Raw genomic sequence first — 26,673 nt, forward strand, 5'->3', positions numbered from 1 at the left:
CTCTCCAGAAAAAAATAAATTCTGATTTGTAGCATGTTATTTTTCATGGGTGTGAATACTCCCACTGTAACCATTTTCAAGCTAGCCACGTGAAATTACTGAAGGCAGAATTGGAAAGAGATGGCACACAATCAGTATACTACTGGGGCTGATGATCCTGACAACCTGTGCACTTTCATCAAAATTCAGTGTCTCTGAAGTCACCTTTTCGTCAAATGTTAGAAAAGGGATGATGATGAGATTTGCACTTCATGGCCCAAGTATTAGAGTCAGACTGCCAAGGCCCTAATCCAACTCTTCAACTCCCTGTCTTCCCTTTGGTAAGCTATGCAACTTTTCTGTGATTTAAGTCTTCTCATATACAATCTGGTAATAATAGAGTTTCTACCTCATAGGACTTTTATGATGTTTAAATAAAATGGTACATATAAAATGCTTAGAAGATTTTTTGGCATATACTAGGCCCTTAATACATGTTAGCTACAGGATTTACAATTCCAGCTATCACAATGTTTTATATGTTGTCATCTAAATCTTTCAGAGGTCATTAAAAACCCTTCTGTTTTATAGGAACACTCTGAGAAGAGCCAGGTATAGAGGAAGGAGTACTAAATAAGAAGTCATGGTTTAGGTTTTAGTCTCAGTTTTGCCAACACTCCCATCCATGACCTGTATCAAACCATTTTCCTTCTAAGAGCTTTAATTCTCTCATTAGTAAAATGCAGAAAGTAATAATCGTCCTGCCAATCACATAGGATTGTGGTGACACTAATGTGAGATAATGAAACAAAGAGCTCTTTGAAGATGATACAAATGTGGGGTATTATAATTAATCCAATTTAAAACTCATGATGCCATGGAAGAATTACATTAAAATAATAAAAATTTGGAATAAATATTAGGAATAATGTGGTGTTAAGAGATGGAATGTTTTGTTATAAGAAGGAAAAAAATAAATGAATTTCTACCACAAAGCCGGGCAGCATTGTGCTCAACCTCTTTTCCCCTCAAAAGAGCAATTTTAAAATGAAAAAGAGCTATACTTTAGGTATAACATACATTTAAATAAGTTAGGGATCATAAGGAACTAAGTTAGCAAATATTCATGGAGTCATACTTTTCAGGGAACGGAAATGCACCAGAAAAAATGAATGAATAAATAAAGCATATAATAATCTATCAAATGACAGACAGGACACTTAGGCAAACCAGGTGGTTAGCATTATGCCATTAGAAGATGAATAATGGAAATCTTCAAATCGTTCTTTGGTTCTTAAGTTTTATAGATAAATAGAAAAGAAAATATCTGTTCAAGGACAGATTGAAGAAATCTTAAACCTGTTAAATTCAGTCATCTCGTGAACAATAAGAGCCACATGAAAATGAGGGAGCAAGGGAAAAATATCAGGTATTTTTAAAATTTGCACCTTGGATTCTGTTTACTTAGAATCATGTACATTCATACACATTCAGTGAACATTCACCAAGAAAATAATCTTCCTTCCTTTCTTCCTTCCTACCTTCCTTCCTTCCTTCCTTCCTTCCTTCCTTTCTTTCTTTCTCTCTCTCTCTCTTTCTTTCCTTCTTTCTTTCCTTCTTTCTTTCTTTCTTTCTTTCTTTCTGTCTGTCTGTCTGTCTTTCTTTCTTTGTTTCTTTCTCTTTCTTTCTTTCTCTTTCTTTTCTTCCTTTTTTCTTTCTTCTTTCCTTCTTTTATTCATTTATTTATTGACATGATCTCACTCTGTCACACAGACTGGAGTGCAGTGGCACAATCTCAGCTCACTACAACCTCAGCCTCCCTGGCTCAAGTGATCCTCCCACCTCAGCCTCCCAAACAGCTGGGACTACAGACACACTCCACCATGCCTGGCTAATTTTTGTGTTTTCTTGTAGAGATGAGGTTTTGCTATGTTGTACAGGCTGGTTGTGAACTCCTGGGCTCAAAAGCGATCCTCCCACTTCAGCCTCCCAAAATGCTAGGATTATAGGTGTGAGCCACTGTGCCCGGCCTGTTTTCTTTTCCTCAAATAATTTCTCCAAGCTATGCTTTAGCAGAGGAGTTTCATTCTGTAGGCAAAGAAAGAATCACTTGTGCAACAAAGCTCTCAATATGGCCTCTTCTGCCAGCTATTAGTAAAAATTCTCATTGTTAAATATTTTAAAAATCAGAATACAATAAAAGGATACTTTTAAGTTTCCTTTTTCAGTGAGAAAAAGCAGAATGAAAGACTGTTTATGTAGTATACTACCTTCCATGAAAGGATGAGGGGAAAATACAAAATAAAAATATGTAATAAATCACTGGAAAGATATATAAGAAGTTTATGAGAAACAGAGTAGGCTGTGACCAGGGTAGAGGCAAGAATTTCATCATGTGAATTTTTTACTTATTAAACAATGTGTGTGTGTGTGTGTTTGTGTGTGTGTGTGTGAGTATCTGCATGCCTGTGAAGTCCAGTACGCATAGGTAAATAAAAATTAATGTTATTTAGTTGCCTATCTGGTTTAACATTGCTCATGTTCCCCAAGCTTAGGTCTGGCACAGGCACGGATACCTGCAGAGTGGAAGGGGCCTGTTGGGTGTCCTCACCTCCATATTCCCACTCACTGCTGCTTCTGGTTGTCTAGCAATGCGGTGCAAGAGGCAGGAAATTATAGGACCAAAGGGTCTGGCCAGACTGGTGGTTTTGCTGCCATCTATGTGACAAATGCCCAAATGCTGCCTATTTTTTTCTCCTGGGGACCATTTGTGGGTCCTTCAGAGACAACTTGCTAACACCAAGAGAGTACTTTGAATATACATTTTCTACTATTTTATCTGAATTTTTATAATTCCTACCCTGGCTCTTATACCATCACTTACTCTTCGTAGCCTCTTTTTCACTATTTGACTTAAGTACTCTTTGGTACTTTAAGAGACTTCTATTCTACCTGATTTATGGCTGTGAAAAAAAGTAGCACCTTTTCCATGTCAAACGCTGGAAATGCATGCCTCTCTCCCCACAGGTTCCCTCTGACCTCTGAATTCACAGGTAGCCCTGATTAGCCTGTCACTTTTATCCCTTTTGAAAGGAGAATTATGAACCAGATATCTTTGAACACCAAGAGACACTGGTCACATCTCCTGGACTTGCCAAATATCCTCCAGCGGGTGAATGGCCTCTTTCAGGGTCACAGCACTAAGCTGGCAACCCTTTTCAAATAAGTCCCCCTTTCCTAATCTCCTTACCACTGCTAATTATGAGGCTAGGTTTGGATGATCAAAAACACACATTTGGGATGCCCCTTAGCAATCCCTGCATAAAGGGCCTGATAGACACATCTCATGACAATGTGTGGGCATGTAACACCATTTTCCTAAAGGGACTCTGAAATCTGAGATAATAGGGAAAATCCTGACATCAGTGAAAACCAATATAAGCCTACACATAACTCTGACATTTAAAAGTCTGAGCCCAAGGAGAGTGAGGGTGGGGGAAGAGGAGATTTTTTTTTTCACTTTAGTGTTTGACTATTTTATGACATTCAAACATTTGGATTAAAATGTGTATTAATTTTAGAGAATCACAGTCCAGTTAATTAGCTACATGAAGAAGAACTTTTCAAATTTTAATAAGATTTGATTTTGGTTTCACATGAAGATAAGCTAAATTCCTGTTTGAGATAAAGGAGGGTCAAGAAAGAGGAAAAAAAGGGGAGTGAGTCAAAGAAGATAAAAGAGAGGAAGGCTAAAACTTACCTTGTTTCATCGATATAAACTGCTTCCAGCACAGATGCCGCATATTCAATATTCTTCTTTAAGTCAACGACGTTAACGTCACCTCTTTCCAGCTGCTTCACTAAGCATCTTAATCTATTTCAAAAAAGTAGCCAAAGAGAGAAACAGCAAGAAATTTATGGTAACTATATGGCAAATAGTACAGTATTAAGTACACTAAGTTAAGATTTTTAACAAAGTTGTTTCTAGGTCAACAAATAGCAACATTTTTCAGAGATTTTTTTGATATAATTAAGACCAGTCTTTATTATTTAAGGAATTATTAAGTATTATATTCAGCTCTCAATAATATTAGGAGTATAGGTAATACTCCTCAGCTCTCAATAATATTAGAAGTATAGCTCTCAATAATATTAAGAGTATAGGCTACTTTAAGTACAATATTTCAGAGATAGTCCTCCTGAAAATTCAAGACAATATAGACACTTTCAGAAAAGTATATTCCTATAATTTATTCTATGACTTTCTGTTTTTTCAGCGTTGGCACTAGGAGAATATTCAAAGGATGCTCTTCTTAATTCACAATTGCAAAAGTATGGAACCAACCTAAGTGCCCATTGACCAATGAGTGGATAAAGAAAATGTGATATATATATATATATATATATATATATAAAAAATATGATATATATATACATACACACACACACACACACATACATACACACACCATGGAATACTACTTAGCCATAAAAAGGAATAAAATAGTGTCTTTTGCAGCAACTTGGATGGAGCTGGAGGCCATTATTCTAAGTGAAGTAACTCAGGAATGGAAAGCCAAATATCGTATGTTCTCACTTGTAAGTGGGAGCTAAACTGTGAGAATGCAAAGGCATCAGAATAATATAATGGACTTTGAGGACTCACAGAGGAAGAGTGGGAGGGGATGTGGGATAAAATACTATATATTGGGTACAATGTACACTGCTCAGGTGATGGGTGCACAAAAATCCCAGAAATCACCACTAAAGAACTTATCCGTGTAACCAGAAACCACCTGTACCCCCCAACAAAGCTACTAAATAAAAAATTTAAAAATAAAATTAAAAGACTTCAAAAAATAAACAAAAAAATAAAGAATGCTCTTCTGACTGCTAGATTAGCTATTATTCACTGTATGAAGCAATAAAGACAAAGACGAAAGGCAAAAGTTCTGTAAAAAGTTAATTTGAGACAAGAAAAAATACATGTATGTATCCTTAGTGTATTTACTGCACTCGTTTTCCACTTGAGGAAAATTTGAAAATATTTTCTCGTGTTTGAGTCCGTAGGATGATGTGTCCCGAGGCTCTGAGGAATTTTAAAGTATAGGACTCAGCTAGATTCCTGGGTTACAGAAACCATGAGATAATTCATGTTATTGTGTTAAGCCCCAAACCTTGGGATAATTGCTATACAGCAATAGGTAGCTGACAAAGTAAGGTGATACAAATTACCTTAACAAGTTTGTAATAGCTTTGGCAACTTCTATGCATTAAATCGTAAGCTGTGTGTTTCTGAAGATACTGCTCTTTACCAAGTACAAAAGGAAGATATTCCTTACTCTCTCCATACTATAGATAAGCAACATGAAGACTACTTGTCTATTTTCCTAAGTCATCAGACAGAATTTAATTCCATTCTATTCAGAGGTATTGCAAAAGAGAGAGTAGAGTGCGGCTACTTTTAGGCACTCCCTTAGAGACAATTTAGCAGATTTCCTAGCAATTTATTTTGGATAACTTTCAATGCCAAGGGTGAAGATACAAAGGCAAGTTAAGAATTTCAGCAAATGTATCTGACAATTCTCCACCCAAAAGAAATAGTTCATTCCTCTATGGGAAAAAAAGACACACCTAGATGAAAACTTCTTATTCAGGAAGCTGTAAACAATTACTTTTTTGTGCCATTTACTTTTGCATGATAAAATATCAGCAGGCAATAACATTGAAAAATAAATTGTATGTATCAATAAATATGTCCTATTAATACAGAATAAGCAAAACAAAGCACAACAAGAATACAAGCAAAACAGTTTCCTTAGGAAGGAAAAATGAAGCCTGGCTTTGAGGCTTGTCTGAAACACCGAATGTGATGATAATGGATCAAGATGCAGAGGGTTTTGGGATTTTTGTAATGCTTACGACCCAGGAACATTATTCTTAGTCACACTGTCCTTTATTTACGAAAGGAAAAGAAAGAGGTTTCGTTTTTGTTTTTCCATAGTCCTGCAATGGCTTAGAAATATACTATCATATGTCTTTCTTGTGAAAAGTACTTGAGTTCAGCTTGGTTGTACAATGTGGTTTAAAAATAATAAGTACTTCAAAGGGTTGCCTTTCCTTTTCCCTGAAAAACTGTATTCTATTTTTATTTGTTAGCGATTCTCCCACTAAAAACACTACATTTTCTAAACTCTCTTGAAGAGTATGGTCACATTACTAAATTCTTGTCAGAGATGTGCATGGAGGTTGTTGGTGAGACTCTCAGAACAGTTCTTTGGAGAGAGCTAACTGCACTGGAAGGAGTTCTCTTGCATCCCTTGCCTGTGCCTTATGGCCTGGAATGCAGTGGAACTTTCTAAAGGCCAGCAGCCGTCTGGGATCATAAATGACCTGGCAAAAGAAAGCCACACACTAAGAATGGTAGAAAAGAAAAATGGAAGTGGCCTGGATATCATGCTATTCAGATCCACCTGAATGAAATCGCCTGTCTCTGGACTTGTTTTTGATGCAAGAACAACAAAAATTGCATTTAAACCACAATTATTTTGTGGTTTCTTTTATATGCGGATGAACCCAAAACACACTGATAAATGAATAGAGAATGAAGCAAAACAAGGTAGTCAAGAATGGATAAATCTTTATTATCAAACGAGACGATGAGTACCCTGGGAGACCATCAACAAGTGCATTTCCTAACTCACAACAGCTTGTGGTTGTTCCTAGGGGAGTCATCCCGTCTGCAACTATAACTGATAAGACTTGTGATAATCAAGAGGCTCTAATGCTTGCACAATGAACATGCCCTTTCACACAGAGATCTCAATGTGGTTTAAAAACAAAATATTATGAATTATATCTTGATAATTCACAATTAGCTATATAAACCTATAACTGGATATAAAACTTCCACTGGGGAAAAACACTTCAGTAAGGCTTTACCACCCAACTAGAAAACATAATTACATATAGTTATAACTCAGTAAACTCATATATCTCCTCATAGACACAAACACACACACACATACACACACGCACACACGCCTATATTCACTATGCCAACCCCAAAGGACTGGATAGAAATATATATTGGGGGGTGACTAGGACTTGTTTTTTCTTTGCTTGTTGCACTAAATTTTCATTAATGAGTGCACATGTCTATTTACATAAAAAGGAAAAGCTTTTATTGTAAAAATATTATTTACAACTAGAACACCAGCTTAATGGAATTATTTATATCATTACTATCCTAATTGTAATCATTTATATCATTACTATCCTAATTGCAAATATGCTTTTGTAATCAAATTATATATACAATAATCCTCAACAATATTATTTCAGCTATTATTTTACTTTCTTCCTAGTTAATACAAGGTCAAACATCTTAATGAATAATTTTCAAATGACCGTACGTTCAGTATTGGTGGGTTCCAAAGTGTTAAGGCTTTATTGTATATATCTGTACAATTTTTTTTTATTTTTAAGAAGACAATCACATCCTATTTGCCTACTTCTTAAGCCATCCAATAGGCAAATTCTCAGAGTTGAAAATAAACAAGTTCCCTTAATTTAGCATAAAATAAACAAGTTCCTTTAATTTAGCAAAAACTCTTTTTAATAATGATTTTTCTTCTTTCAACAATCAGTGTGGGCAAGCTGAGTAGAAAACAATGTTCTTAATTTCTGGCATAGATAATTGGTCTGGTTCCCAAAGCTTAGGGTGAAGGCATGTTCTTGATGTTCTGATCTGAGCAGTTTCTGACCCAGAAAATTGTGGATGAGGACTCTACCGGCTACTGTGTTTGGTAGTAAAACAAGTAAACTGCTCTTGTATCAACCAGTATAGACAACATTGCTAAAAAGGTATTAAAAACCCAGTGCAGTTAGATACATAATTTGGGTATCTATTACTGCACCTGGAGCTGTGTAAAAGAATATATATTTATATATAGATATTAGTACATATATAAGTATATATGTATATGTAAGTGTGTATATATAAGGATACACATAAAACCACACTGATATATATGTATATGCATATATAATGTGTGGATACCTGTGTGTGTACCACAATACCTTCTTCAAGATATTTGCAATCTCTGAGGGTTGTATGACGTGCAAACAATGTGGTCAAGTGTCAAACTGCAAGTATTTCCCATTGCTTCTTTTATGCACACCCTAATTCCTAAGCAAACTGGTGTAGTCACTGTTCCTCAAAAACCCTTACATCATCTTAGATTCAAGTGTTTCTCTCTTGCTGAAATCTCTTTCTCCATGTTCCTACCATCTGTTACTGTCTAAATCATGTTTGGTTACCAGGCATATCTGAGATGCTACCTATCTCGTAAGTCCTTTGAAGATGCCTGTTCATTGTGATTGCTCTCTACATAGAAACTAAACCACATTTTATTTGTTTCTCATTGACAACATTTGCATTTCTCTGACTTTCATTATAATTTCAATTTTTTATGTGGTATTTCCCAACTGATCTTTCGTCAAATAAAAAATTTTCAGGCATGCAAACAAGCAGGAAAATTCACCCATGATGAGGATAAAAATAAATGAGTTAAAATTAACTCAATATGACAGAGATGATAAAATTAGTAGACAAAAATGTTGGCTGTTATTATAAAAACAAGCTAACAAGTCACAAGCTAAAAGATATAATCAGTAATTTAAGAAAGAAAAAGGCTATGGGCTAAATAGATGCTATTGATATATACCTTCTTTTTTCATAAATTTTATTAAAATATTTCAACTTCTAAGTTATATTATCAAAGACATGAAAAAAAATCCAAAGCATCATTAAGTTCCTAATGATCTTTTCCCAAAGAGAATAACACAAATCTTTGATAATTCATAAGACTTTAAAAATCAGCCTGAAAAAATGTGCTGAGAACACTTTGATATTCTTAGTTTTTAAAGGGACTTCCTTACCTTCTAATGATCAGGACACTTAAAAGAAGATGGAAACAAAAATAGCAATACCATCTTTGAAAGCAATTTATTGGTTCTGTGATTAAATCAAGCAATTGCAGAAGACAAATAACTTCTACTTTTGAACAAAGAGTACTGAGTTGTAGAAAATTATTGAGTATTTTTATTCAAATATAGAACTGCTACATTCCAAATGAAAAGTTACTCAATGTTAAATGATGCAGTTTTTATAACCAAGTACTCTGAATACCTTCTAAGCTATTGTTACATAACTGAATCTTGCAAAATGACCACCTACATAACTAACAATGTTCTCATATGGAGAAATCCTGCATGTCTATGCATGCCTTTTTAAATTTTAGGATACAAAATACACAGGATATCCCTCATGTGACACAGCATGAATAACAAATAATAATTAAATAAATAAAATTTATTAAAATAATTTATAATTATTACATTACTATAAATGTTCCCATTTGTAATCTAATTGAAAAACAAAAGTGAAAAAGATATGGTCATAGGAAATCCACACTAAGAATCAGAAGAGGTAAAGTTAAAAGAAATTATATACCTATAATATATATTAATATTAACATTAAAATCTGGCCATAAGCAGAAGTGCATGAAATAGCATAAATAGAAACTATCAGAACAAGAAGCTACTGTGTCATTTTCAGTTAAGTCCTGCTTGACTCTAAAACAATAAAAAATTGATAATAAAATCTGTTAAATCATGAAGTCATTTATTCTGCAGGTCGATGCTCAGGAAATTAAACCCTAAACTTAGTCTAAAATGCAGGGTTTATGGACATAAAGACTTTTCCAGTATTTTTTTCATATAGGCAAATAGAAATGTAAAGCTCCATGATACCTTTATTTTATAGGGTAAATAATTCCCCAAACAATTTCTATAATTAAGCAAAATGAAAACAAATGAGATCAATGGCATAAAGTACAGCATGAGGACTACAGTTAATAATATTGCACTGTATACTAGAAATTTGCTAAGAGAGTAGACCTGTAGGTACTTTTACCTCCAAAAAAAAAAGCTACTTAGGTGAAATGATGGATATGTTAATTTGCTTGAGTGTACAAATCATTTCACTGTATAGGTATATAAAACATCATACCTTAAATATATACAAGAAAAAACAGTATGGCAAACAGTATTACTCTTAAAAATGTGTCTACAGTCTACATGTAAAGGAGCAAAATAATCCCATTGAGGCAGAGAATATGTGACTGAAAAAACTCTTTTAAGTACAAAGGAATTTATAACTATTCTCTCTCTTACCCCAAAGTCACAATTTAGGTAAACTATTTCTTTACTTCAAGAGGTATTAACCTTTTCTACAAAAATGGACGTTATGTAATTTCCAGTTTGTTGAAGAGTTCCTCATCAACAAGTACAGTACAGAGATGTAAATATTCAAAGAGTTAGAAGATCTTAGTTTTCTAGATCAATTTGTTTCTCCTTGAAGATGAGAAAACAGTAATATCATATTGAATCTAAACAAGGAACCAATCAAGTGTTTCTGGTCAGTGTTACCCATCTGAAATAACTTACTCATATTATATTATTTAACTGTGGTATAATTTTTATATTTTTCGAAAAGAAATAGACAAAAGAGTATTTATGGTTTGCATTAAATCCTGGTAGATTAAAAAATGTCTTTACTGGTGCTCACCACTGAAACATTAATGACTTAATAAATTGAAATAGAGATTGAAAAGAACCATTAAGAAACAAGCAAAAACTTTGAGAAAAGAGATTGATCCACGATGCAAAAACATGCAACTTTTTAAATGGAACAAATAGTGATGAAAGGGCTTTTGGAAATTAACAGTAGGAATTTACATGAATGCAGAAAAGGCCTTTGACAAAATTCAACAGCCCTGCATGCTAAAAACTCTCAATAAATTCGGTATTGATGAAATGTATCTCAAAATAATAAGAGCTATTTATGACAAACTCACAGCCAATATCATACTGAATGGGCAAAAACTGGAAGCATTCCCTTTGAAAACTGGCACAAGACAGGGATGCCCTCTCTCAACACTCCTATTCAACATAGTGTTGGAAGTACTGGCTAGGGCAATCAGGCAAGAAAAAGAAATAAAGGGCATTCAGTTAGGAAAAGAAGAAGTCAAATTGTCCCTGTTTGCAGATGACATGATGGTATATTTGGAAAACCCTATTGTCTCAGCCCCAAATCTCCTTAAGCTGATAAGCAACTTCAGCGAAGTCTCAGGATATAAAATCAATGTGCAAAAATCACAAGCATTCTTATACACCAGTAACAGACAAACAGAGGGCCAAATCATGAAAGAACTCCCATTCACAATAGCTTCAAAGAGAATAAAAAATATCTAGGAATCCAACTTACAAGGGATGTAAAGGACCTCTTCAAGGAGAACTACAAACCACTGCTCAGTGAAATAAAAGAGGACACAAACAAATGGAAGAACATACCATGCTCATGGATAGGAAGAATCAATACTGTGAAAATGGCCATACTGCCCAAGGTAAGTTATAGATTCAATGCCATCCCCATCAAGCTACCAATGACTTTCTTCACAGAATTGGAAAAAAGTGCTTTAAAGTTCATATGGAACCAAAAAAGACCCCACATTGCCAAGACAATCCTAAGCCACAAGAACAAAGCTGGAGGCATCACGCTACCTGACTTCAAACTATACTACAAGGCTACAGTAACCAAAACAACATGGTACTTGTACCAAAACAGAGATATAGACCAATGGAACAAAACAGACCCCTCAGAAATAATACCACACATCTACAGCCATCTGATCGTTGACAAACCTGACAAAAACAAGAAATGGGGAAAGGATTCCCTATTTAATAAATGGTGCTGGGAAAATTGGCTAGCCATACGTAGAAAGCTGAAACTGGATCCTTTACTTACTCCTTATATGAAAATTAATTCAAGATGGATTAGAGATTTAAATGTTAGACCTAAAACCATAAAAACCCTAGAAGAAAACCTACATAATACCATTCAGGACATAGGCATAGGCAAGGACTTCATGTCTAAAACACCAAAAGCAATGGCAAGAAAAGCCAAAATTGACAAATGGGATCTCGTTAAACTAAAGAGCTTCTGCACAGCAAAAGAAACTACCATCAGAGTGAACAGGCAACCTACAGAATGGGAGAAAATTTTTGCAATCTACTCAACTGACAAAGGGCTAATATCCAGAACCTATAAAGAACTCAATCAAATTTACAAGAAAAAAACAAACAACCCCATCAAAAAGTGGGCAAAGGATATGAACAGACACTTCTCAAAAGAAGACATTCATACAGCCAACAGACACATGAAAAAATGCTCATCATCACTCGCCATCAGAGAAATGAAAATCAAAACCACAATGAGATACCATCTCACACCAGTTAGAATGGCAATCATTAAAAAATCAGGAAACAACAGGTGCTGGAGAGGATGTGGAGAAATAGGAACACTTTTACACTGTTGGTGGGACTGTAAATTAGTTCAACCATTGTGGAAAACAGTGTGGCGATTCCTCAAGGATCTAGAATTAGAAACACCATTTGACCCAGCCATCCCATTACTGGGGATATACCCAAAGGATTATAAGTCATACTGCTATAAAGACACATGCACATGTATGTTTATTGTGGCACCATTCACAATAACAAAGACTTGGAATCAACCCAAATGTCCATCAGTGACAGACTGGATTAAGAAAATGTGGCACATATATACCATGGAGTACTATGCAGCTATAAAAAAGGATGAGTTTGTGTCCTTTGTAGGGACATGGATGCAGATGGAAACCATCATTCTCAGCAAACTATCTCAAGAACAGAAAACCAGTTATCACATGTTCTCACTCATAGGTGGGAATTGAACAATGAGATCACTTGGACACAGGAAGGCGAACATCACACACCAGGTCCTATTGTGGGGAGGGGGGAGGGATAGCATTAGGAGATATACCTAATGTAAATGATGAGTTAATGGGTGCAGCACACTAACATGGCACATGTATACATATGTAACAAACCTGCACGTTGTGCACATGTACCCTAGAACTTAAAGTATAATAATGAAAAAAAAAAAAGAGAGAATTTACTTGAAAATGTCAGCAGAAGGGGTAGAGAGAAAGTCTAATTTCTATCCCAGGAAGTGGACAAAAAGACAGCAAGATGGATACTAGAATAATAAAGAAAAAAATTAGAGAGCCTGTTTGGGAGATCTAATATCCACCTAATTGGGGTTCTACACATAAAGAATACAGAAGAGAATTAGAAAAAATTATTGAAGAGTCACTTTCCCAGAACTTAGAATCTCCATGCTGAAAGGACCTACCAAGGCTAGCTTCATGGGCATGAACCTGTGCAGTCACTCAGGGCCTTGCACTTGGGAGGGCCCCACACTTTCCTTAGTGCTCTGCTGCCGCTATCTTGAAATTCTTGATAATTTTGAGCAAGAAAGTGCATATTTTCATTTTTCATTTTCCACTGGGTCCTGAATGTTATGCAGATGATCCTGGGTCTGACCTAGAATTCTATACTCAGCCAAACTGTCAATCTAGTTTGAGGAAAGAATAAAGGCATTTTCAAATATTCAACAACTTCAAAAATTTGAATTTTCTACACTCTTTTTCAAGAAGCCACTGGGGAGATGCATTTGACCAGTACACGAACACAACAGAAAATCTAAGACAGATAAGTTGGGAAGGGAAGTCTTACAATAAGAGGTATGCGTCCATCCTAGAAACTAACTAGTCCAAATTGAAGTATGAGTACAGAGGAAAGGACGTGTGATAGAAACCTGTAAAGGAAAAAATTGAACTAATGACCAATGGAACTGATAGAATGTTTGGAAATTCATTTTGACAGATCAAACATTTATAAAATTGTAAAATATATGTATGAAAAGATACAATAATTATGAATCTAGGAGTAAGAAAGAAGTTGTATGAGATAGGAAACAGTCACAGTTCACTATCTGATTGACAGATGAATAACATATACAAAGTCATATTACTATAAACACTAGTAAGTTTAAAACAAAATAAGAAACAATATCTCTTTTGAGAAGATTAGAGTAAGTAAGTTGATGAAGTTAATGTACAAGAGTTATTTCCTCTATTATCATTGTGGATGTCCATAAAGTCTGAAATTGATAAATCAAAAAGAGTACAGCATTTTAATTTGGAAATATAAATCTTCCTCCAAAAGAAGGAAGGACTAAAAGAGCTAAAACATTGTGATTATTTACTTCTGGGGAATTGACTGATCTCTTTTGATAATAATAAAAATAATTTTAATGATGTAGTGCCCTATTTAAGTTAAATGTCCAAGTCACAAGGAAAGTGACTTAATTTAGAAGTCAGGTCCTTTACTTGGTAGTTTTGGAATCACTGACCATGACAAATTTAAAAGACTGAAAAACAAGATGTCACAATTCATCTTGAATTTAAAAGATTTTGAAAGGGTATGAAGCATTCAAAGTTGATACTGATGTTGAGATAGAGTTCTAGGCTCTTTTAGGCATATGGTAAAGCCAAGAGTAAAAAAAAATAGATTTAACATTTTATATATATATATATATATATATATATATATATATATATATATATCTTTTTGTCACATATATCATGCTTATGTACTTAACTAACTGAAAACAGGCACATATTTCAGGTTTGAGGTAGATATACAGAAGAAAATACATATTAAGTGAAAAGAGAAAGAGAAATATGATGAAACAATGATGGCTGAATTTATCTTTTCTTTTCTCTTTTTGCAAAATCAGAGGAAAGAAAAAAGTGTGTTAAGTACTTTTACAAAAATCAAATTAAATTGTGGCTTAGAAAGAATGAAAGTGAGTAGATAAAAGGTTGGCTGGGTGAAGAACTTTGAGATTTGGGTGCCCCTGAAGCATTAAGGGGGTGAAAACCAGTAAAACCTATTACTATATTGGCTGAGCAAAGCAATCTCAGCACCAGTTCCACCAAAAATAACAAAGAAATGGTTAAAAGTGGTATATTAGAGCAATTAGGCTGCTATAACAAAATACCGTATACTGGGTGGCTTATAAACAAGATAAATTTCTTTCTCACAGTCCTGGAGGCCAGAAATCCATGACCTAGGTGTTGGCAGATTCAATGTCTGGTGAAGGCCTTCTTCCCAGTTCATAGATGGCTGTCTTCTCACTGTAACCTCACATGGTAGAAGGAGCAAACCAGCTCTCTGGGGCCTCTTTTATGAAGACACTAATCCCATTCACGAGAGCTCTGTCCTCATGATCTAATCACCTCCCAAACGCCCAACCTCCTACTATCACCTTGGAAGGGTTAGAATTTGAACCTATGAATTTTGGGATGACACAAATATATCAAATGGCTTGGGATATTTATTCTTAATTAATGCAGTACCATGTACCAACACACTTCAAAAGTGCACTAGCAGAGAAGAAAACTTTAAAAAATAGATTTTTACACAAACATGCATACGGAAAAAAAACACAGAAAGAAAAGTCAACATGATATTTTTCCAATTACAATAGATCATACAACACAAAAATATCTAAAAACAGAAATATTTCCATGGCAGATACTATCAGAGAGCAGAGAAGTCCTTCTGTTACTCTTGATACTCAGTGATAGAAAAATTGGTTCATTTATAAGAAAAGTCTCTTGAAAGACCAACTTTTTGGAGATGCAATTTGTGGCATAAAAAGCAATCAAATCAAGGTCAAAAGAATTGATTGAGAAGATAACTTTTATTGTGAAGGTTGTTATATGTATTATAAAAATATTTTAGACTCTAATTTGATTGATTCTCTCTCTCTCTTTCCCTCCCTGCCTTCTTTTGTGTATGTATTAATACCTAAGTTTCAAGACAAAACTAAAATTGAATGACAAAAAACTCATGTTTGATTTTACAGAATTTCCCTTGCTTCTGTAGAAATGTAGCTTTTATAGCCATAATCTCTCAGAATCACTGTAAATAATTCTTTCTTTATATCTTTGAAGCATTATATTGACATTGACAGAAGTAGTTTTGAGAACGCATTATCACTGTTATAAACTTCTGAGTTGCTTAGCAAGGCTTAACAATAAGAATAAAAAATAAAACACTACTAAATAAATTAGTTAAAGTCTAACTAGGAAAACAACTCTGAACATTTAAAACTTAGTTTAATTCTTGCAATTGATTACTTGGATGATGGGAGATGAGAAAACAACTAGGGAATAGTGAGAATCCCCCAAATAAGTAACTGCAGGAAGCTTTTGGAGGGTCAAAAGAGCGAGACAGTATCACCAGACCCCAGTGGCTTTGGGAGTTCCTGCAGAAAAGAGAAACACCAGTGGGGACTGCCCACAGCAATCTCGAACCACAGAGGAGACACGACTAATATAAGAGAGGCTTCCTCAAGGCAGACAGAGAGGTAGAGGAATACCCTGGCTTTTACCTTCCTCCTCACCTATCCTGACTTTATATGCCATTGGCCAGATCCAAGCACAAGCCAGCTGACAGGAACCTGGAAAATTCAGCTATGATTTTACAGAGCACTTTAGGGCAGGGATAAGGCAGGGCAGGGATAAGGCAATAGATCACAGACTAGCAGGCCCAGAACCACAATACACAGTACCCAGAAGGTGTCAGAAAGTTTCTCTTGAGATTTGCAAATAAGGCAGAAAGGTGGGTGGCATGTTGTTTCAGTCACATAAAGGCAAAGCCAACCAAAAGGTATATAGAATAAGGCATTTAGTTCATTTTACTATTTGATGTTGATTAAAGGGCCAAGGTTTAGCAAGACTGTTTTGTTAACTTGCAGATTTTTGTCTGGTGTGAATAAAAATAATTTTTATTTGGCAGTATAGACACCCTGTAAATTCATAATCTCATTAGACATCAACTAGATTTTCTTCTAACCCAATCATTTTATTGAAACATTGCCCATATATATCTAACTTTCTAAATGCTCTTTCAAGTTTCAATCGTAACTTCTTACTGATTCCCTCATTATTAATGATTTAAATAGAAACATTGGCATATGCTCAATTTATATTTGCATGAGAGTGATACTTTTGCCTTTGGAAAATTATGTATTAACAAGGCATTACAAATTTTGCTATAATTAATTTCAATGCCTTCAACATATAGGATAATAAATAATGCTACTAACTCCAGAAAGGAAGGAGGAGTCTAAGAGATATACAATTAATGACCAGAAAAAACATTTTCTTCCTCTCTCCTTCCTTCCTTCCTTTCTCCCATCCTTCCTTCCTGTTTCCATTTTCTCTCTTTTCTCTGTTTATTTGTTTCTGGTTTTTTTCAAGACAACGAATAAAGACATGGCTCTCATGAGTTCCTAGAATGTAGACAAAAAATCAACAAAAATTGGTCTTAGAAGCTGTGCTCCAAATAGCAAGTGTTGCAGGAAGTCAGGGACCCCGAATGGAGGAACTGGCTGGAGCTGCAGCAGAGGAACATAAATTGTGAAGATTTCATTTTAATATGGACATATATCAGTTTCCCAAATTAATACTTTTATAATTTCTTACACCTGTCTTTATTTCAATCTCTGAACATAAATTGTGAAGATTTCATGGACATTTATCAGTTCCCAAATAATACTCTTATAATTTCTTACACCTGTCTTACTTTAATCTCTTAATCCTGTTATCTTTGTAAGCTGAGGATGTATGTCACCTCAGGACCACTATTGTACAAATTGATTGTAAAACATGTGTGTTTGAACAATATGAAATCAGTGCACCTTGAAAAAGAACAGAATAACAGTGATTTTAGGGAACAAGGGAAGACAACCATAAGGTCTAACTGCCTGTGGGGCTGGGCAGAATAGAGCTATATTTTTCTTCTTCCAGAAAGTCTATAAATAGACATGCAAGCAGGGAAGATATCACTGAATTCTTTTCCTAGCAAGGAATATTAATCATTAAGACCCTGGAAAAGGAATGCATTCCTGGGGAGAGATCTATAAACAGCCGCTCTGGGAGTGTCTGTCTTATGCGGTTGAGATAAGGACTGAAATATGTCCTGGTCTCCGGAAGTATCCTCAGGCTTATTAGGGTGGGGAAAAAAATCCCACCCTGGTAAATTTGAGATCAGATCAGTTCTCTTCTCTTGAACCCTGTTTTCTGTTATTTAAGATGTTTATCAAGACAATACAGGCACAGCTGAACATAGACCCTCATGAGTAATTCTAATTTTGCCCTTTGCCTTGTGATCTTTGCTTTTGTCCTTGCCGTTTCCTCAGAAGCATGGGGTCTTTGTTCTCCTTTTTTGGCCTTTGAAGCATGTGATCTTTGTGACCTACTCCCTGTTTGTACACCCCCTCCCCTTTTGAAATCCTTAACAAAACTTGCGTTTTTTTTGGGTCAGGTGGGCATCACAGTCCTACCGATATGTGATGTCACCCCTGGAGGACCAGCTGTAAAATTCCTCTCTTTGTACTCTTTCTCTTTATTTCTCAGACCAGCTGACACTTAGAGAAAATAGAAAGAACCTACGTTGAAATATTGGGGGCAGGTTCCCCCGATAAGTAACTCATTTGGGAATGCCATCATCTATTTGAATTTTTGATTTTTAAAAATAAAGATCAAGAGCCAAGCATTTCCCAGGAGACCACCATAGTCTCACTGCACAGGCATGACAGAATTCTTCACCTAGTTGGGCTTCTCTTGTAAGTTCATATCTGCCCCTAAATGAGGCAAACAAAGCAAGTAACTCAGCAAGACGAATTTCTGATCTTAAACATAAAATAATGTACTAAATAACAACAACAAAAAATTGTCCTAGGTTGTCTTCAAGGAATTCTTAGTGGTCTAGATCCTTGCTAGAGAGCTACTGGGTGCAAGAGAGACACCTGATTTTTAAGTGAAGTTTTTCTCATTCAACTGAGGTAAGTGCAGTTTCATCTATATTGAGATGCACTGAGGTTCAGCAGGTGTTTCAGATGGAATTAAACTGACCTGTGGAAAAAACAATGTGGTACGTAACACTGTCAGAAAGCTCCTCACCTAGAATGGCTCACAATGTCAATTGGTCTTATCCTACTCTACTGTGTCCCTACCATGACGAGGTTACACTGAATAACTGTCAAGTACCATCCTCCATTACAGTGTATTCAATGTCAATCAATTCACAGTACCAGACAGATAAATTTACCATATGCAGTCTGGCCAAGAGATTTTGATGACTTCTTCTTGGAAGATCAAAATTTCTTCATAAAACATATTTAATATAGTGATTAAACAGAACAATTTCTTAGTAAGTCTTGAATTCTCAACCCTTTCCTGTGTCCCTACAAAAATTCCAACTCACATCAAGACAAGGACTGGTCTGAAAATGGGCACATTTTCACACTTAAGGATCACATTTAAGGATATGATTTAACAAGCTTACACAATTGAGTTGAGTCTTATAATTTCAAAGTCTCTAGTGGATGAAACACACAAAAAAGTGGATATAACACAAACAATCATCAATCTGCAGGAGAAGACGAGCTGGAGCATAAACTTTTGACATTATTTTTGCAAGTATTTAAACATAAACAATGAAAGACTTCAATTCTATGTTTTGGTAGACTAAGATACAGAGAAAGTTTAGCATTAAAATAGAGTCTTCAAGGAAGTATCATCAGTAAAATTTACATTTCTATCATATGAGAGGTTTATAAGTCATTTTGATTGTTTAGCAGTTCATTCATAGTTTTGATCTACTGTATAGTGATAAATAGAGATATTGTTTATATATTATGGACTAGACTTCAAAATTATATAGATATTTATCAACACTAAAAATCTCACTGAAACAGTAATTCATGTTGGTCCAAATGTAAGAGGGGCCTCAGAAGTGAATACCTGTTTGACATTCCAGAAAGAGCCTTCACCCTAGTAAGTTCAACCCTGTTCTCTATAGTAACTCAGCAATGATTAATTTGGAGGGGAAGAATAATCTGGTAGAATTGACTGAAACAAGAATATGTGAAGTTCTTTTTAAAATTTTTAACTTTTTAAAGTAAGCCAAACATAGTTTATACAGATTTGTACAGAGTATTAGGAAGAGAAGCATTAATGTAAGACCTTAAAGTTTAAATTCCAAGGTTTAAGTTCATTTCTTTACAACTCAGATACCTTAAGTTGGTAAATGACAGAGACATTTATAGTTCCTAATAGACTCTTATAAATTATGTTCTTTTAAACAATAACCAAAATCCTAAACCAAAACAATAACCAAGGTATAATGAAAATAGGACATAGAGGCAGGATTCTTAAAAAGTAAATTATCATTTTTTTAGTTTAGTTTTTAATCTTATGTAGGCAATGAATGTTCGCTGTCAAGAGTTGGAAGATGAGCAGATTTTCAACAACAGTCTGTAGTAGGAGAAAAAATGTCACTCTGTAATTCTTAGGCAAGCACAACCTAAATTATTGTAATGTACAGAAACTCCCAAAGCATGCCAGCACCATAGAAAATAGAGGAGTCGGCCGGGCGCGGTGGCTCAAGCCTGTAATCCCAGCACTTTGGGAGGCCGAGACGGGCGGATCACGAGGTCAGGAGATCGAGACCATGATGGTTAAGACGGTGAAACCCCGTCTCTAGTAAAAAAATACAAAAAACTAGCCGGCCGAGGTGGTGGACGCCTGTAGTCCCAGCTACTCGGGAGGCGGAGGCAGGAGAATGGCGTGAACCCGGGAGGCGGAGCTTGCAGTGAGCTGAGATCCGGCCACTGCACTCCAGCCTGGGTGACAGCGCGAGACTCCATCTCAAAAAAAAAAAAGAAAAAGAAAAAAAAGAAAATAGAGGAGTCCCATCAGTCTTCTTTAGGATTTGTTCCCTGGGAAGCCAATGACCATCAAAACAGAATGGCTTTGATTACTGATAAGAGTAACCTTCCTTGTAGAATATATATTCATTGACCAGATTTTTTAAATACTACTTTCTTTTTCTTTCCACAGTCAATACGCTTCGAAGAATATCAACCCTGAATACCTATCCCATAGGCTTTAGGGCTTCAATGGTATAGGGTCTACATATCTTAAGGAAAATATCTTTGTAAGTCTAAATTTTAAGGTTTTCTTTTGTCTTTCTCATCCTCTGAACTTCACTTTTAAAACAACTTTATTGGAGTAAATTATGGAAAAAAATAAACAGGCATATTTAATTTACAAATACATATAGTTTTAAAGTGAAATTAAATATATTTAATTTCTCTTTCTCGCTACCTATCTCTGAAATCTTTTTATAAAAATTAGCAGTTTAGCAATATCTGGGTTCCAAGATGTCCAACTAGGAACATCTCCAGTCTACAGCTCCCAGCATAAGCGACGCAGAAGATGGGTGATTTCTGCATTTCTAACTGAGGTACCAGGTTCATCTCACTGGGGCGTATTGGACGGTGGGTGCAGGACAGTGCGTGCAGCCCACCGAGTGAGAGCCAAAGCAGGGCGAAGCATCGCCTCACCCAGGAAGCATGAGGGGTCAGGGAATTCCCTTTCCTAGCCAAGGGAAGCCATGACAGACAGCACCTGGAAAATCGGGTCACTCCCACCCTAATACCGCACTTTTCCAAGGGTCTTAGCAAATGGTACTCCAGGAGATTATATCCTGTGCCTGGCTCAGAGGGTCCAACACCCATGGAGCCATCTTCATTGCTAGCAAAGCAGTCTGAGATCAAACTGCAAGGCAGCAGTGAGGCTGGGAGAGGGGTGCCCGCCATTGCTGAGGCTTGAGTAGGTAAACAAAGCTGCTGGGAAGCTCGAACCAGGTGGAGCCCACCGCAGTTCAAGGAGGCCTGCCTGCCTCTGAAGACTCCACCTCTGGGGGCAGGGCATGGCCAAACAAAAGGCAGCAGAAAGCTCTGCAGATTTAAATGTCCCTGTCTGACAGCTTTGAAGAGAGTAGTGGTTCTCCCAGCATGGAGTTTGAGATCTGAGAACCGACAGACTGCCTCCTCAAGTGGGTCCCTGACCCCCTAGTAGCCTAACTGTGAGGCACCCCCCAGTAGGAGCAGACTGACACCTCACATGGCCCTCTGAGATGAAGCTTCCAGAGGAATGATCAGGCAGCAACATTTGCTGTTCAGCAATACTTGCTGGTCTGCAGTCTCTGCTGTTGATACCCAGGCAAACAGGGTCTAGCGTGGACCTCCAGCAAACTCCAAAAGACCTGCAGCAGAGGGTCCTGACTGTTAGAAGGAAAACTAACAAACAGAAAGAACATCCACACCAAAACCCCATCTGTACGTCACCATCATCAAAGACCAAAGGTAGATAAAACTACAAAGTTGGGGAAATAAACAGAGCAGAAAAGCTGAAAATTCTAAAAATCAGAGTGCCTCTCCCTCTCCAAAGGAATGCAGCTCCTTGCCAGCAATGAAACAAAGCTGGATGGAGATGACTTTGACAAGTTGAGAGAAGAAGACTTCAGATGATCAAACTTCTCCAAGCTAAAGGAGGATCACAAAGAAGCTAAAATCCATGAAAAAAGATTAGACGAATGGCTAACTAGAATAACCAGTGTACAGAAGTCCTTAAATGACCTGATGGAGCTGAAAACCATGGCATGAGAACTACACGATGAATGCACAAGCTTCAGTAACCGATTTGATCAACTGGAAGAAAGGGTATCAGTGATTGAAGATCAAATTAATGAAATGAAGCAAGAAGAGAACTTTAAAGAAAAAAGAGTAAAAAGAAATGAATAAAGCCTCCAAGAAATATGGGATTATGTGAAAAGACCAAATCTATGTCTGATTGGTGTACCTGAAAGAGACAGTGAGAATGGAACCAAGTTGGAAAACATTCTGCAGGATATTATCCAGGAGAACTTACCCAACCTAGCAAGGTAGGCCAACATTCAAATTCAGGAAATACAGAGAATGCCACAAAGATATTCCTCGAGAAGAGCAATTCCAAGACACATAATTGTCAGATTCACCAAAGTTGAAATGAAGGAAAAAATGTTAAGGGCAGCCAGAGAGAAAGGTCGGGTTATCCACAAAGGGAAGTCCATCAGACTAACAGCGGATCTCTCAGCAGAAACTCTACAAGCCAGAAGAGAGTGGGAGCCAATATTCAACACTCTTAAAGAAAAGAATTTCCAACCCAGAATTTCATATCCAGCCAAACTAGGTTTCAAAAGTGAAGGAGAAATAAATTTTTTTACAGGCAAGCAAATGCTGAGAGATTTTGTCACCACCACGCTTGCCCTACAAGAGCTCCTGAAGGAAGAACTAAACATGGAAAGGAACAACCAGTACCAGCCATTGCAAAAACATGCCAAAATGTAAAGACCATCAATGCTAGAAAGAAACTGCATCAACTAATGAGCAAAATAACCAGCTAACATCATAATGACAGAATCAAATTCACACATAACAATGTTAACCTTAAATGTAAATGGACTAAATGCTCCAATTAAAAGACACAGACTGGCAAATTGGATAAAGAGTCAAGACCCATCAGTATGCTGTATTCAGGAGACCCATCTTACGTTCAGAGACACACGTAGGCTCAAAATAAAGGGATGGAGGAAGATCTACCAACCAAATGGAAAACAAAAAAAGGCAGGGTTTGCAATCCTAGTCTCTGATAAAACAGACTTTAAACCAACAAAGATCAAAAGTGACAAAAAAGGCCTTACATAATGGTAAAGGGATCAATTCAACAAGAAGGGCTAACTATCCTAAACATATATGCACCTAATACAGGAGCAGCCACATTCATAAAGCAAGTCCTTAGAGACTTACAAAGAGACTTAGACTCCCACACAATAATAATGGGAGACTTTAACACCCCACTGTCAACATTAGGCAGATCAATGAGACCAAAAGTTAACACGGATATCCAGGAATTAAACTCAGCTCTGCAGCAAGCAGACCTAATAGACATCTACAGAACTCTCCACCCCAAATCAAAGAATATACATTCTTCTCACCACCACATCACACTTATTCCAAAATTGACCACATAGTTGGAAGTAAAGCACTCCTCATCAAATGTAAAAGAACAGAAATCATAACAAACTGTCTCTCAGACCACAGTGCAATCAAACTAGAACTCAGGATTAAGAAACTCACTCAAAATCACTCAACTACATGGAAACTGAACAACCTGCTCCTGAATGACTACTGGGTACTTAATGAAATGAAGTCAGAAATAAAGATGCTCTTTGAAACCAATGAGAACAAAGACACAACATACCAGAATCTCTGGGACACATTTAAAGCAGTGTGTAGAGGGAAATTTATAGCACTAAATGCCCACAAGAGAAGGCAGGAAAGATCTAAAATTGACACCCTAACATCACAATTAAAAGAACTAGAGAAGCAAGAGCAAACACATTCAAAAGCTAGCAAAAGGCAAGAAATAACTAAGATCAGAGCAGAACTGAAGGACACAGAGACACAAAAAACCCTTCAAAAAATCAATAAATCCAGGAGCTGATTTTTTGAAAAGATCAACAAAATTCATAGACTGCTAGTAAGACTAATAAAGAAGAAAAGAGAGAAGAATGAAATAGACACAATAAAAAATTATAAAGGGGATATCTCCATGAATCCCCCAGAAATACAAACTACAATCAGAGAATACTATAAACACCTCTACACAAATAAACTAGAAAATCTAGAAGAAATTGATAAATTTCTGGACACATACACCCTCCCAAGACTAAACCAGGAAGAAGTTGAATCTCTGAATAGACCAACAACAGGCTCTGAAATTGAGGCAATAATTAATAGCCTACTAACCAAAAAAAGTCCAGGACCAGATGGATCACAGCCGAATTCTTCCAGAGGTACAAGGAGGAGTTGGTACCATTCCTTCTGAAACTATTCCAATCAATAGAAAAAGAGAGAATCCTCCCTAACTCATTTTATGAAGCCAGCATCATCCTGATACCAAAGTCTGGCAGAGACACAACAAAAAAAGAGAATTTTAGACCAAAATCCCTGATGAACATCGATGCAAAAATCCTCAATAAAATACTGGCAAACTGGATCCAGCAGCACATCAAAAAGTTTATCCACCATGATAAAGTGGGCTTCATCCCTGAGATGCAAGGCTGGTTCAACATATGAAAATCAATACACGTAATCCAGCATATAAACAGAACCAAAGACAAAAACCACATGATTATCTCAATAGATGCAGAAAAGGCCTTTGACACAAATCAACAGCCCTTCATGCTAAAAACTCTCAATAAATTCGGTATTGATGGGATGTATCTCAAAATAATAAGAGCTATTTATGACAAACTCACAGCCAATATCATACTGAATGAGCAAAAACTGAAAGCATTCCATTTGAAAACTGGCATAAGACAGGGATGCCCTCTCTCACCACTCCTATTCAACATAGTGTTGGAAGTTCTGGCTAGGGCAATCAGGCAGGAGAAAGAAATAAAGGGTATTTAATTAGGAAAGGAGGAAGTCAAATTATCCCTGTTTGCAGATGACATGATTGTATATTTGGAAAACCCCATCGTCTCAGCCCAAAATCTCCTTAAGCTGATAAGCAATTTCAGCAAAGTCTCAGGATACAAAATCAATGTGCGAAAAATCACAAGCATTCTTATACACCAATAACAGACAAACAGAGAGACAAATCATGAGTGAACTCCCATTCACAATTGCTTCAAAGAGAATAAAATACCTAGGAATCCAAGTTACAAGGGATGTGAAAGACCTCTTCAAGGAGAACTACAAACTGCTGCTCAATAAAATAAAAGAGGACACAAACAAATGGAAGAACATTCCATGCTCATGTATAGGAAGAATCAATATGAAAATGGCCATACTGCCCAAGGTAATTTATAGATTCAATGCTATCCCCATCAAGCTACCAATGACTTTCTTCACAGAATTGGAAAAAACCACTTTAAGCCACTGGATCCCTTCCTTACACCTTATACAAAAATTAACTCAAGATGGATGAAGACTTAAATTTTAGACCTAAAACCATAAAAACCCTAGAAGAAAACCTAGGCAATACCATTCAGGACATAGGCATGGGTACGGACTTCATGTCTAAAACACCAAAAGCAATGGCAACAAAAGTCAAAATTGAAAAATGGGATCTAATTAAACTAAAGAGCTTCTGCACAGCAAAATAAACTACCATCAGAGTGAACAGGCAACCTACAGAATGGGAGAAAATTTTTGTAATCTTTTCATCTGACAGAGGGCTAATATCCAAAATCTACAAAGAACTCAAACAAATTTACAAAAAAAAAACCATCGAAAAGTGGGCAAAGGATATGAACAGACACTTCTCAAAAGAAGACATTCATACAGCCAACAGACACATGAAAAAGTGCTCATCATCACTCGCCATCAGAGAAATGAAAATCAAAACCACAATTACCATCTCACACCAGTTAGAATGGCGATTATTAAAAAGTCAGGAAACAACAGGTGTTGGAGAGATGTGGAGAAATAGGAACGGTTTTACACTGTTGGTGGGACTGTAAATTAGTTCAACCATTGTGGAAGACATTGTGGTGATTCCTCAAGGATCTAGAACTAGAAATACCATTTGACCCTCCCATCCCATTACTGGGTATATACCCAAAGGATTATAAATCATGTTGCTATAAAGACACATGCACACATATGTTTATTGCAGCACTATTCACAATAGAAAAGACTTGGAACCAACCCAAATGTCCATCAGTGACAGACTGGATCAAGAAAATGTGGCACATATACACCATGGAATACT

At 36.2% G+C, this 26,673-nt stretch overlaps 1 protein-coding gene across 20 annotated transcripts in view; it reads right to left on the bottom strand.

Annotated features, from left to right (window-relative positions):
• LOC105499543 (phosphodiesterase 1A) overlaps window positions 1–26,673 on the bottom strand; it is a 410,818-nt gene that overhangs the window by 136,234 nt on the left and 247,911 nt on the right. For all 20 annotated transcript variants that reach the window (XM_071073012.1, XM_071073013.1, XM_071073011.1 and 17 more), the window contains one exon: window positions 3,740–3,853. In XM_071073012.1, coding sequence (XP_070929113.1) covers window positions 3,740–3,853 — 114 coding nt within the window. The remainder of the gene's footprint in view (window positions 1–3,739; window positions 3,854–26,673) is intronic.

The sequence above is a fragment of the Macaca nemestrina genome, chromosome 11, assembly GCF_043159975.1.
Source record: "Macaca nemestrina isolate mMacNem1 chromosome 11, mMacNem.hap1, whole genome shotgun sequence".
Lineage (NCBI taxonomy): Eukaryota > Metazoa > Chordata > Mammalia > Primates > Cercopithecidae > Macaca > Macaca nemestrina.